Source organism: Enhydra lutris, unplaced genomic scaffold (genome assembly GCF_002288905.1).
Source record: "Enhydra lutris kenyoni isolate GAN:26980312 unplaced genomic scaffold, ASM228890v2 scaffoldscaffold26, whole genome shotgun sequence".
Lineage (NCBI taxonomy): Eukaryota > Metazoa > Chordata > Mammalia > Carnivora > Mustelidae > Enhydra > Enhydra lutris.
The window spans coordinates 398,964-414,370 of NW_019154110.1; the positions used below are offsets into that span (position 1 = coordinate 398,964).

Below are 15,407 nucleotides of genomic sequence, written 5' to 3' on the forward strand. Positions count from 1 at the left end.
TGAAACTGCCATTTTTGTAGGTCCTAAGCAGTGAAATATTGGTTATTTCATATGATTCCTTCTCACACTAGAAGATTAACATTGGAATACTGCATAATTTTCAGAGTTCACAAACCAAGGCTTACCAATTTCATTCTATTAACCCAACTTTCTGTTTACAGGCAATTCGGGTGGGAAAACCTGACCAGCATCTCAGAATTTTACCTCCTGGGGCTTTCTGAGCAGCCAGAACAACAGGAAGTCCTCTTTGGTCTGTTTCTGTCCATGTACCTGGTCACAGTGGCAGGCAACCTCCTCATCATTCTGGCCATCATTGCTGATGCTCACCTCCACACGCCCATGTACTTCTTCCTGGCCAACCTCTCTCTTGCTGATGCCTGCTTCATGTCAACCACAGTCCCCAAGATGCTGGCAAGCATATGGATCCAGAATCATGTCATTTCATATGCAGGGTGCCTATCACAACTGTATTTTTTCATGTTGTTTGTGATGTTGGAGGCATTCCTCTTGGCCGTCATGGCCTATGACCACTATGTGGCCATATGTCACCCCCTCCATTACATCATGTTCATGAGCCCTGGGCTCTGTGTCCTCCTAGTTTCTGCATCCTGGATCATGAATGCCCTCCACTCTCTCCTACACACACTCTTGATGAACAGCCTGTCCTTTTGTGCAGACCATAAGATCCCACACTTCTTCTGTGACATCAACCCACTTCTGAGTCTGTCCTGCACAGATCCCTTCATTAACGAGCTGGTAATTTTCACCATTGGGGGTCTTGCAGGCCTGGTTTGTGTGCTTTGCCTGATTGTCTCTTACACACATATTTTCTCGACAATCCTGAAGATCCCCTCAACTCAGGGGAAGCAGAAAGCTTTTTCCACTTGTAGCTCTCATCTCTCTGTAGTTTCTCTATTCTTTGGGACTTCCTTTTGTGTTTATTTCAGTCCTCCCTCAACCTGCTCAGCACAGAAGGGCACAGTTGCATCAGTCATGTACACAGTGGTAACCCCAGTGCTGAATCCTTATATCTATAGTTTGAGGAACAGAGAAATCGAGTCTTCCTTAAGAAAGCTAATTTGGGTTAAAAAAAATCCACTCCCCTTTGTGATACTGACTTCATATCCAATATGGGGGTCTCCACTTAATTGTATTCACCATAATTAAGAAGTAAAAAATGAGAGAAGGATAAAAAGTGGAGACCTCACTTCCAGGATCTGTAATATGAACTTGAAATATTCATGCCTAAGCTATAGGACTATATCAAAACATACCTATCATCAGGCCAATATCATTAGCTTAATTTCTTCCAGTTATAATGCTCTAAAATCAGTCATTCAGATTTACAACATAATAAAGGATATACCTGAATACTTTCAAAATGATATGGAACAGCTCATGACCAAAATAAGGGAATATCTGGTTGTGCTATTGTATGTGGCCAAGAATAAAGTCCAGGGAATCAATTTCCCCACCATGTTATGACACTGGTGACTTGGATCCCTACCAATAGTGTTATTGACACTGGGAATCCCCATATCTATGAAGTCCCCATGCTGAGAGAATAGAAACTGGGACTGGGAAGGAAGTGTTTTCTTGAGATGGAGTCCTTAGGTAGACCTGATATAAGATTTTACCAGGCTACCAAGACCTCCATCCCTTTTAACATCTTAATTTTCACAAGAAATTTTAATTTTTATCTTTGGGGAAAGTTTTTCCAAGTCAATTTCATCTTTGCAACACCAATTCTTACAATTTGGCATAACACCTGGCACCATTAATATGTGCTGAGCCCTTCTGGCATGGTTACATTCATACAGTTAGGTGCCAGGAAAGAATGATTCAATGGACAGTTCATAGTCTCTTAGCTAAATGATTGAAACCCCCATTGAAATGTTCCTCTGTCCCCAGTCTTTCCCCACTCCATCCATTCTGCACACCACAATCAGATTAATCTTCATTGAATATGATTACCACCCTATTAGAAATATCCAGTGACCTTACACTGCCTACAGAATAAAGTTCAAATTTATTTATTATAGCATTGAGGAACAGTATCACCAGCTCATAACATATATGGTTTACAACTCACACTGTTCTGCATTGCTCCAAGATCAACTCAGGCCAATATTTTCATAACATGCTGATTATTGTTGAAGTTTTCCAAAAAGGACTTGGAAAGCTAGGTCGGTAAAATGTTTTGGCAAGTATATGTACAATACGGTACACCATAACTAACTATATTCCCTAAGAAAATAAACAGCTACTCTGGGGTGTTATTTTTTATTCTTGCCTATTTCCCTTTAAGTATCTGGTTGCATGCTTAGTGACTTAGGTTGTGATTACTGTAGAAAACATGTTCTCCAGTAGAAGTCAATTGTTGATAGCCAGCTCCCCCGCTGGGTGATGTTATGATGGTCATATCACCCTCAATGGGCAAAAACTGAGAGCTTTTCTCCTAAGGTAAGGAACATGACAGCAATGTCCACCCTCACCACTATTATTCAACATAGTACTAAAAGCCCTAGCCTCAGCAGAAAACAAAAAGAAATAAAATGTATCCAAATTGGCAAAGAAGTCAAGCTTTCATTCTTCACAGATGACATGATACTTTATGTAGAAAACCTGAAAGACTCCACCAAAATATTGCTAGAACTGATTCATTAATTCAGCAAAGTCATTAATTCATTAATTCAGCAAAGAAAAATTGAGGAATCAATCCCACTTACAATTGCACCTAAAACCTTAAGATACTTAGGAGGTAAAGAATCTGTGCTCTAGAAACTACAGAACACTTAGGAAATAAATTGAGGAAGACACAAAGAGATGGAAAAATATTCCATGCTCATGGATTGGAATAAAAAACATTGTTAAAATGTCTATGCTGCCCAGAGTAATCTACACATTCAATGCAATCCTAATCAAAATAACACCAACATTTTTCACAAAGCTGGATACAAATAATCCTATAATTTGTATGGAACCAGAAAAGACCCCCAATTGGCCAAAGTTATACTGAAAAAGGAAAGTAAAGTGGGAAGCATCACAATTCCAGACTTATAGCTGTTTTACAAAGCTGTAATCATCATGACAGTATGGTACTGTCACAGGGGCACCTGTTTGGCTCAGTCAGTTAAGCATCTTCCTTTGGCTCATGTCATGATTCCAGGGTCCTGGGATAGAGCCCCATGTCGGGCTCACTGCTCAGTGGGGAGCCTGCTTCTCCCTCTCTCTCTGCCTTCCAGTCCCCCTGCTTGTTCTCTCTCTCTCTCTCTCTCTCTCTCTGTCAAATAAATAGATAAAATCTTTAAAAAAATAAATAAAAGTATGGTACTGGCACAAAAATAGTCACATAGATCAATGGAACAGAATAGAGAACCCAGAAATAGACCCACAGCTCTATGGTCAACTAATATTCAACATAGCAGGAAAGAGTACCCAAGGTAAAAAAAGACATTCTCTTCAACAAATGGTGTTGGGAAAACTGGACAGTGACATGGAGAAGAATAAAAATGGACTACTTTCTTACACCATACAAAAAGACCTAAATGTGAGACTGAATCCATCAAAATCCTAGAGAAGGAAACAAGTAGCAACCTCTTTGACCTCAGCTACAGCAACTTCTTACTAGACATGTCTTCAGAGACAAGGCAAAAATAAACTAATGGGGCCTCTTCGGGATAAAAAGCCTCTGCACAATGAAGGAAACAATAAAACTAAAAGGTAACAGACAGAATGGGAGAAGATATTTGCAAATGGTGTATCAGATAAAGGGCAAGTATCCAGAGTCTGTTAAGAGCTTATCAAAATCAGCACCCAGAATGTAAATAATGCAGTTAAATGGGCAGAAGACATGAACAAACATTTCTCCAAAGAAGACATACAAATGGTTAATAGACACATGGAAAAATGCTAAACATCACTCATCATCAGGGAAATACAAATCAAAACCACAATGAGATACCACCTCACACCTGCCAGAATGGCTCAAAAGAACAACTCAGGAAACAACAGATGTGGGCGAGGATGCAGAGAAAGGGAAACCCTCTTACACTTTTGGTAGGAATGCAAACTGGTGCAGTCACTCTGGAAAATAGTATAGAGGTTCCTCAAAAACTTAATAGAACTACCCTATGACCCTTAATTGCATTACTAGGTATTTGTTCAAAAGATACAAAAATAGTGATTTGACGGACACATGCACCCCAATGTTTATAGCAGCATTATCAACAACAGCCAATTATGAAAAGAGCCCAAATGTCCATCACCTGATGAAGGGGTAAAGAAAAAGTGGTGTGTATATGTGTGTGGAGGAATATTATAATGGGGGACAGGCTAAATGGGTGATGGGTATTAAAGAGTACACTTGTTGGAGGGAGGAGCAAGGTGGCAGAGGTATAGGAGACCTAAATTTTGTTGGGTCCCAAGAATTCAGCTAGACAGCTATCAAACTATTCTGAACACCTACAAACTTAACAGGAGATTGAGGAGAAGAATAACCACGATTCTAGGAACAGAAAAGTGACCACTTTCTGGAAGGTAAGTCATTCAGAGAAGTGAATCTGAGGCGATATACGGGAAGAGAGAATGCGGAGGGAGGGGCCAGCTCCCGGCAAGCAGTGGAGCAGTGGAGCACAAAATCAGAACTTTTAGAGAAGTCTGCTCCACTGAGGGACATCATTCCAGAGGCCAAATGGGTTAGAGCCCTTACAGGGACAGTGTGGTCTCAGGACCTGAATGGTCACAGAAAGACCAGGAGTGTCTCAGTGTGGCAGAGCTCCCAGGTATAGCTTCAGGAAAGCCGGCTGCAAAGACAGAGCCAAGGAGGGGCTTTCAGCTAGGGGTTACCTTAATCTGTGATCTGAGGCACAGTCAGGCCACTGCTCTTTGTGCAGGGACCCCCACAAGTGGCAGATCTGGGGAGACTCACTTTCCTCCCTTGGGGGAGTGGCATGAGAATATGCTGCAGGAATCTGCTGGGTTTGGAGACTCCAAACAGGGCTCTGTGCCAGGGATAGAAATGCTCAATCACAGGTTGGGTGAGCATGGAGTGCGGGCAGAGACCAGGGAGACAGGAGGGAATGACTGTTTTTCTCTGAGGGTGCACTGGGGAGCAGGACCCTGAGCTTTCAGCTCCTCCGGCTAGAGATTGGAAGGCTGCCATTTTCATTCCTGTCCTCCAAAGCAATTCAGAAAGCATTCAGGGGAAAAAAGCTCCTGAGAGCAAAACTGAGTAAATTACTTAGCCTGGCCCCTGGCAAGGGCAGTGCAATTCCACCTCAGGCAAAGACATTTGAGAATCACTGCAACAAGCTCCTTTCCCAGGAGATTAGCAAGAACATCCAGCCAAGACCAAGTTCTCCGATCAATGACAACTATGGAACTCCAGAGCTAGGGGAAAGCAACACATAGACTTTATGGCTCTTTTCCCATGATTATTTAGTCTTTCAAAGTTAAATTTTTTAAGTATTATTTTTTTCTTATTCTATTTTTTAAAAATTTTCCTCTTTCCTATTTTAACCTTTTAAACTATTTTATCTTATGGATACCATTTTTAAAAATCCTTTTTAATTTTCATTTTTATAGTCATATTCATTGTATTTAACCTTATTTTTTGTATACATATGGGTTTTTCTTTCTTTAAAATTTTGGTATACTGGGGCGCCTGGGTGGCTCAGTGGGTTAAGTCTCTGCCTTCGGCTCAGGTCATGATCCCGGGGTCCTGGGATCGAGCCCCACATCGGGCTCTCTGCCCCACGGGGAGCCTGTTTCCTCTTCTCTCTCTGCCTGCCTCTCTGCCTACTTGTGATTTCTGTCTGCCAAAAAAATAAATAAAATCTTTAAAAAAAAAACTGGGGATACAGTTTCTTCTAACAAATTAAAATATATCCTAAACCTAGCACATGTTCTAGTCTCCAGCCTGATCACATTCTCTCCTCCTTTTTTCTTTTTTCAACCAATTTCTTATCTTATCAATTCCTTTTTTAGAATCTTTTTTCATTTTCATCTTACAGTCATTTTCCAACCCTTCATGATGTTTACCCTTATTTTGTATATATATAAGTTTTTCTTTCTTTCTTTCTTTCTTTAAAATTGGGGGGGGGCAGTTTACTCTAACAGACCAAAATACACCCAAAATCAAGGGTGTGTCTCTGTCCTATTCACCAGTCTAATGTACGTATGTGTATGTATATATATATATATATTCCTCCTTCTTTCTTCTCCCCCTGGTTTTGGGTATCTTCTGATTTGCTGATTTGGTTAGAGTATGTTTTTATGGGGTCGTTGATAGCCTTTTAGTATATTGTTCTCTCATTCATCTATTCTTCTCTGGATAAAATGACAAGGCAGGAAAACTCACCTCAAAAAAAAAAAAAAAAAAGAACAAGAGGCAGTACCAACGGCTAGGGACCTAATCAATATGGACATTAGTAAGATGTCAAAACTAGTTCAGAATGACAATTATCAAGGTGCTAGCTGGGCTCAAAAAAGGCATGGAAAATAGTAGAGAATCCCTTTCTGGAGAAATAAAATGCCTCTCTGGAGAAATAAAAGTACTAAAATCTAACCAAGTTGAAATAAAAAAAAGCTATTAATGGGGTGCAATCAAAATGGGAGGCTCTTACTGCTAGGATAAATGAGGCAGAAGAGAGAATTAGTGACATAGAAGACCAAATGATGGAGAATAAAGAAGCTGAGAAAAAGAGAAGTTGTAAAGAACCCAAATACATGGAGGCTAAAGAGCATCTTACTAAAGAGTAAATGGGCCAGGAAATTAAAGGAATACATGGATACAAATGAAAATGAAAACACAACTGTTCAAAATCTTTGGGACACAGCAAAGGCGGTCCTGAGAGGAAAGTATATAGCAGTACAAGCCTTTCTCAAGAAACAAGAAAAGTGTCAACTACACAACCTAACCCTACACCTAAAGGAGGTGCAGAAAGAATAGCAAAGAAAGCATAAACCCAGCAGGAGAAGAGAAATAATAAAGATCAGAGCAGAAATCAATGAAATAGAAACCAAAAGAACAATAGAACAGATCAACAAAACTAGGAGGTGGTTCTTTGAAGGAATTAAGTAGATTGATAAACCCCTGCTCAGACTTAGCAAAAAAAGAGAAAGGGCCCAAATTAATAAAATCATAAATGAAAGAGGAAAGATCCCAACTAACACCAAAGAAATACAAACAATTATAAAAACACATTATGAGCAACTATACACCAGCAAATTAGACAATCTGAAAGAAATGGATGCATTCCTAGAGACATATAAACTATCAAATCTGAACCAGGAAGAAATAGAAAACCTGAACAGACCCATAACCAGTAAGGAGATTGAAGCAGTCAGCAGTCATCAAAAATCTCCCAACAAACAAGAGCCCAGGGCCAGATGGCTTCCCATGGAAATTCTACCAAGCATTTAAAGAAGAATTCTATTCTCCTGAAATGGTTCCAAAAAATAGAAAAGGAAGGAAAACTTCAAAACTCATTTTATGAGGCCAGCATTACCTTGATCCCAAAACCAGACAAAGACCACACCAAAGAGAAGAATTACAGACCAATATCCTTGATGAGCATGGATGCAAAAATTCTCTCCAAAATACTAGCCAATAGGATCCAACAGTACATTAAAAGAATTATTCACCATGAACAAGAGGGAATTATTCCTGTGATGCAAGGTTGGTTCAACATCCACAAATCAATCAATATGATACAACACATTAATAAAAGAAAGAACAAGAACCATATGATACTCTCAATAGCTGCTGAAAAAGCATTTGACAAAGTACTGCATCCTTTCTTGATCAAAACTCTTCACAGTGTGGGGATCAGGGGCACATACCTCAATACCATAAAAGCCATCTATGAAAAACCTGCAGCAAATATCATCCTCAATGGGGAAAAACTGAGAGATTTTCCCCTAATGTCAGGAACATGCCAGAGCTATCAACTAACACCACTGCTATTCAACATAGTACTAGAGGTCCTAGCCTCAGCAGTCAGACAACAAAAAGAAATTAAAGGCATCCAAATCAGCAAAGAAGAAGTCAAACTCTCACTCTTTGCAGATGATATGATACTTTAAAGATTTCTATTTATTTATTTGACAGAGATCACAAGTAGTCAGAGAAAGAGAAAGGAAAGTGGGCTCCCCACTGAGCAGAGAGCCCAACACGGGGCTCGAACCCAGGACCCCGGGATCATGACCTGAGCCAAGGCAGAGGTTTTAACCCACTGAGCCACCACCCAGGTGCACCAATATGATACTTTATGTGGAAAACCCAAAAATCTCCACCTGAAAACTGCTAGAACTCATACAGGAATTCAGTAAAGTGTCAGGATATAAAATCAATACACAGAAATCTGTTGCATTTCTATACACCAACAAGACAGAAGAAAGAGAAATTAAGGAATTGATCCCATTTACAATTGCACCCAAAACCATAAGATACCTAGGAATAAACCTAATCAAAGAGGCAAAGAATCTCTACTCATAAAACTATAAAGTACTCTTTAAAGAAATTGAGGAAGATGCAAAGAAATGTTCCATGCTCATGCATTGGAAGAACAAATATTCTGAAAATATCTATGCTACCTAGAATAATCTACACATTGAATGCAATCCCTATCAAAATACCATCAACTTTTTTCAAAGAAATGAAAAAAATAATCCTAAAATTTCTATGGAACCAGGAAAGACCCTAATAGCCAAAGGAATGTTGAAAAAGAAAACCAAAGTTGGCAGCATCACAATTCCAGACTTCAAGCTCTTTGCAAAGCTGTAATCATCAAGACAGTATGGTACTGGCACAAAAACAGACACAGAGATCAATGGAACAGAATAGAGAGCCCAGAAATGGACCCTCAACTCTATGGTCAACTAATCTTTGACAAAGCAGAATTCCAATGGGAAAAAAGACAGTGTCTTCAACAAATTGTGTTGGGAAAATTGGAAGCCACATGCAGGAGAATGAAACTGGACCATTTCCATACACCACACACAAAAATAGACTCAAAATGGATGAAAGACCTAAATGTGGGACAGGAATCCATCAAAATCCTTGAGGAGAACACAGGCAGCAATCTCCCTGACCTCAGCCACAGCAACTTCTTCCTAGAACCATTGCCAAAGGCAAGGGAAGCAAGGGCAAAAATGAACTATTGGGACTTCATCATGATAAAAAAAAAAAAAAAAAACTCTTGCACAGCAAAGGAAACAGCCAACAAAACTAAAGAGAACTCACAGAATGGGAGAAGATATTTGCAAGTGACATATCAGACAAAGGGCTAGTATCCAAAGTCTATAAAGAACTTATCAAACTCACCACCCATGGAATACATAATCCCATCAAGAAAATGGCAGAAAACCTGAACAGGCATTTCTGCAAAGAAGACATCCAAATGGCCAATAGACACATGAAAAAGTGCTCCACATCACTCGGCATCAGGGAAATACAAATCAAAACCACAGTGAGATACCACTTCACACCAGTCTAAAATGGCTAAAATAACAAGTCAGGAAACAGCAGATGTTGGTGAGGATGTGGAGAAAGGGGAGCCCTCCTACACTGTTGGTGGGAATGCAAAATGGTGTAGCCACTCTGGAAGACAGTATGGGGGGCTTCTCAAAAAGTTGAAAATAGAGCTCTCCTACAACCCAGCAATCATACTACTGGGTATTTAACCTAAAGATACAAATGTAATGATCCAAAGGGGTACATGCACCCCAATATTTACAGCAGCAATATCAAACTATGGAAAGAGCCATTATCCATAGTTTGTGGATAATGAAGATGTGATACACACACACACACACACACACACACACACACACACACGCACACACACACACACACACACTTGTGCACACCATGGAATATTATGGAGCCATCAAAAAATGAAATCTTGCCATTCAAGCAATGTGGATGGAACTAGAAAGTATTATGCTAAACAAAATAAGTCAATCAGAGAAAGACAATTATCATATGATCTCTCTGATATGAGGAATTTGAGAGGCAGGGCGAGGGATCATAAGGGGAAGGAAGTGAAAAAAATGAAACTACATGGGACCAGAGAGAAAGCCAAACCATAAGAGACTCTTAATCTCAGGAAATAAACTCAGGGTTGCTGGGGGGTGGGGGGGAGGGATGGGGTGGCTGGGTTATGAACACTGGGGAGGGTATGTGCTATGGTGAGTGCTATGAATTGTGTAAGACTGATCATTCACAGACCTGTATCCCTGAAGCAAATAATACATTATATGTTAATAAAATTTAAAAAAAAGAAAAAGAAAAGAGTACACTTGTTGTGATGAGCACTGGGTGTTATACATAAGTGCTAAATCACTGAATTCTACCCCTGAAACCAACAACAACAATAAAAAGCCATTGATGTTTTCCTTATTACTTAGTGGTAGTAAGATTACATTTCACAGATGAAGAAATTTTGGTTCTAACAAGTTTAGACATGTGGAGCTGAAGCCCAAGGCAACTGATGTATATGACTTTATCTATTATTTTTTAAATTTTTCATTTAAAAAATGAAATTACCCAAGTGTAAATATTAGTATTTACCAGATTTGCCTAAATAAAATATGTAGTCTGTTTAAAAAAATAAAATAAAAACCATGTAAAGGGTGAATTCCTAGAATATGGTATATTTTAAATAACTGTTAGTGGCCATAGTCCTTGTTAAAATTAAAGCCAGGAAGTTACTGCTAATTCCCTCCCCAAAACTGTAAGGAATCACCTGTGACCTGCTCTGTGAAACTAGATGGCATTCTGTGCTTCAATCATATTTTTGGAGAACATTTTGAGTTCAATGTAGAATCACCTACTTACTGGGATTCATGTGAAGGATGATTTCAGTCTATCTTAGAAACCATGCTTTCTAGGTACTTAAATTTAAAGTAAAAATTTACCTAATTAACTGAAAATACACAGATTTGTACTGTCCAATACTCTCTCCTAATTCATGGACAGACATGTATCTGCCACTGGTTAAATAAATTTTCACCAAATTTTTAGTTCTACCTTTAACTTAAATTATGTTACCCTTTCATATTTATATTTTTGTATGTGGATGCATTTGTAACAACACAGTTTACATATCTGTCATAATTATACCTTTTAAGGTGTGTCAATACACCCTCACACCACAGTTTTTTGTTTGTTTGTTGTTTGTTTTAAATATTTTATTTCTTTATTTGACAGAGAGAGACACAGTGAGAGAGGGAACACAAATAGGGGGAGTGGGAGAGGGAGAAGAAGTCTCCCCAAGGAGCAGGGAGCCTGATGCGGGGCTTGATCCCAGGACCCTGGGATCATGACCCCAGCAGAAGGATAACAAGTGAGGATAACAAGGATAACAAGTGAGCCCCCCAGATGCTCCAACACACCACAGTTTTGTCAAAGACTGCCCTACTATATGTTTGAGGATAAATTTAAATTTTTGAATATTAAAAAATATCATTTCAGCAAGCATTAAATTTTTCACATAATTTACTCTCCTAGTTTACATTCTTAAAAAGAAATACACCCACACATACATATGAATTTGTCATCAAAATATAACTGTTTACCCACAGTCTCACCAATAATGTTTCACTATTGTATTCATTTTAGTAGCTTAGTAAATATGTAATACTATAATTATTGGTATGGATGATTATCTTCTGTAAGTATTGAAATCTGAGAAATTTAGTAAAAGTCAAGAAACACATAAGAATAAATCTAGCAAAAGATGTGGAAGATCTCTACTCTGAAGATTATACCACATTATTATTTGTTTAAAGTAAACAAGTATCTGTTAGCCATCTGTGTGTCTTTTTCAGAAAAGTATCTATTCATGTCTTTTACCTATTTTTTTCCCTAGATTATTTGTTTTTGGGCTGTGTAGTTTTATAAGTTCCTTATTGTTTGGGATACTAACCCTTTATCAGATATGTCATCTACAAGTATCATCTATTCTGTGAGTTGCCTTTCAGTTTTGTTGATTGTTTACTTTGCTGTACAGAAGCTTTTATTTTGACAAAGTCCCAATAGTTTATTTTTTCTTTTGTTTCCCTTGCCTCAGGAGACCTGTCTAGTAAGAAGTTGCTACAACCAGTGTCAAAGAGGTTGCTGCCTGTGTTCTTCTCTAGGATTTTGATGGATTCCTATCTCACATTGAGGTATTATGAGCAAGGGGGTTTCAGAGGGGCAAGGAAGAGAGGCAAAACAAGAAACAGATTATTAACTATAGAGAACAAACTGAGGAAATGGAGGGAAGGTGGGGGGGCTAAATAGGTAATGGATATTAAGGTACTTGTGGTGATGAGCACTTGGTGTTTCATGTAAGTGATGAATCACTAAATTCTGTACCTGAAACTAATATTATACTGTATGTTAACCAATTAGAATTTAAATAAGAATTAGGGGAAAGAAAAATATAATTTTAAAAATTACCCAAAAAATAAAGTGAACTAAAAAAAAAAAAAAAGGAAAAATACACCATGTTCAAGATTTAGTTGGATATCCACACTCGTGGGGGGGGGGGAATGTATCTTGACCTCTATCTCACCAAATATCATAATCAATTCTAGATTAATAACACATCTAAGTGTTAAAACAATAAATCGTTTAACATAAAGTATAGGTACTCAAGAGTCAAGTGTAGCTGCATTATTCATAACAGCCAAAATTGGAAACTACTAATACTTATCAAGGTAGAATGGATTTCTCCTAATGGCAGAGTCATAAAACAGAACATTAGACAGCAATGAACGATCTACAACCACATAGAGCAAAATGGGTAAACTTCACATATATAATGCTAACTGAAAGAAACAGACACAAAAGTGTACAAACTATGTTCTTTCATTTATATAAAGTACAGATATGGGTTAAACTAAATTACAGTATTAAGAGTGGTTAGTCTTGCAGGAACGGTGACTGAGGAGGACATGAGGAGTGCAAAGTGATAACAATGTGCTTTTTATTTGAGTTCTGGTTATTTGCATTTTGTCAGTTTATCAAAATTCCCACCAAAATTTTCAGGTTTGGTTTTAGCTTATGAACACCTTTGGTTTTTGGTCTGTGTCTGATTATCGTATTTTCAGATGCCTTTCATCTGTTGGTTCTTGCTTTTAGTATCTTATTTCCTTGTGTGTCTGCTTCTTTTTGAGTTTGTGCTTAATACTGTGTTTAAATATTATTGAAAGTAATCATTTGAAGATTAGGCTAACATTATTTTCCTCTAAATGTGATTTTTCTCAATTGTTTTTATTTAGTATTTGGGGTCATAGCAATCTCAAATCATCCTAATCCAAATTTAGTGCTTCAGATTTTCCAGTCCTCTGATCACTCAAAGCCAGGCAGGAGTATGTGTGTGAAGTCTTCTTTAATTATGGTTTATTCTTACTCCTAGGAAACCTTTTAAGATGCTGCCCAATATGGAGTTGGTTTACTCCTGTAAAAAAGACCGATTTCCCAAGAAACTTTCTAACAGATATTGATGTTGGAGCAATTATCCAGGTTCATCTCAACAAGCTGTCTTGGGATTGCTTCCCCAAGGCCTCTACAAAAGTAATAAATAGGCCTGATGTGCTCCCAGTACACCCCCTTTCTTCATGAACCTGAGATCCAAGCATCAATTCTCAGATGCCAAATTCTCATCAGGGCATCCACTTCTTCCATACTGTCTCTTCTTTACAAGAACTGAAGATCCAGGCACCAATACCCTCCTTCCCACTTTAGCCAATAGGACATATTGCCAAGTGTACTCAGAAAGCAATGCATTAGGGTCCTTTATGCCTTGATTGGATTTATATCCTATGTAAGAGGAAACAAGGCAGCAGAACCAGGCAACTCTGAGAGCAGCAAAGGACAGTGGGTAAGGTGTACACATGACAGACTTCATTCTCTCTCCCTTTTACCCTTTATTATCTTCTTTCTTCATTTTTCGTCTCTCACACAAACATACAAATTTTAATGGCCGTCATATAATCTAATCCCTTAATATTTGAAGGTAATTGGCATCCCCTCCCATCTTTTTAGCACTCTACAATTTTCAAAGTGCTGTCACATACTCTGTTCTCAAATCTGCAAGAAAGGCTTCATGGGTGGGATGCAGCGGCTTGGGGAAGCTCCGTGCCCTCCTCATCTTCCTGCAACCAGGGAGCAACACAGGAGGTACCAAAGGACACTTTTCCAACATCAAGTTTAGAACACTTTTCCATACCACCCCTACACTCTCTGCCCTCACTGCAGAGGGGTTTGTGTCTCTAAGGCCATCTGACCACACAAATGCTCAGAACCCATTGAGTCTTGCAGACTCAGAACAGCATTTCTGCACAGTGAGAATCACCAGGTGGCTGCTAAAAAGGACTTGGTTCTCAAAACAGAATTAGTATTTCCAGAAGGGGGCCACAAAATCAGCTTTTTGTTTTAAAGTGTCACAGGTGTTTCTCTGCACACTGAAGCATGGGAGACACCTGCCTTGAGGGTTAGAAAAGCAAAGATATCAAGCCCTCTGGGTGTTCTCTGTCTTTCCCCAGCCCTCTTCCCTGCTTCCTTTCTTCCCACCTGTGAGGCAGATGTCCCAGAGGGCCCTGAATCCAGACAAATGGGCTGTGGAAGGAAGTAGTTTCTGATGAGGTCTAAGGAGCTGTAAGACCTTTGTCTCCATGACAGAAACAGAGATGGTATCCAGTGTGCTCAGGGTTGTGGTCACTCAGGGAGTTACCATTATGCTCATTTTCATTCTTGGGCCTGGAGTGGTGTCTGGAATTAGCCCATCAGTTCCCCATTATTAGTCAACTGTTCCTCTAAGAGGCAAGCAGTCTTCTACTAGCCTCAAGTTTCCAGGTTTTCTACTTTCTCCCAGTTCTAGACTAACAAAGTAAACACATGGTTTGGAACTCCTGGTCAAAGCCTCATCCCTGCCACCAAATCACTCTATGACCTTGGACAGATCTCTTCAACCAAAACTCTCCCTTAAGTATGGGTAAAATAAATTATCTCATTCATGGTGTTGAACATAGGTAAATTATATGGTGACAAACAACAAGTATGGGAAGCTATATATATACAAAGTATAGAGTCTGTGCTAAGAGTTACTCCCATTTTCATTCAAATGCCAAAGAGGCATCACATGATTACTGGAATCTTGGAGTTTGGAATCTTAGAGTTAAAAGAGATCTTAACCATAACCTACTTCCACTAAATGCTTGTTTCAGCTCTGAAATGACCACTCAGCCTGTGAGATAACGTTTGAATGCCTTCTGTTATAGGAAATCCACTTCCCCACCAGCCCCTTTCATTCACAGAATATTAACTCTTCTGGGAGATAGCCTGGCTCTTCTCTTTGTCTCCATTTTACTCCCTAGCTGCTGACTTGGACAAATCATACCCCATGTATGGGAAG

The 15,407-nt window shown here is 39.0% G+C and overlaps 1 protein-coding gene across 1 annotated transcript; it reads left to right on the forward strand.

Moving 5' to 3' along the window:
• Positions 1-51: 51 nt before the first annotated feature.
• On the forward strand, positions 52-1,167 carry LOC111151417 (olfactory receptor 1G1-like). The gene has a single exon (XM_022509408.1). It carries the CDS (start codon positions 52-54, stop codon positions 1,165-1,167), a length of 1,116 nt encoding a protein of 371 aa, XP_022365116.1.
• The last annotated feature ends 14,240 nt before the right edge of the window (positions 1,168-15,407 follow it).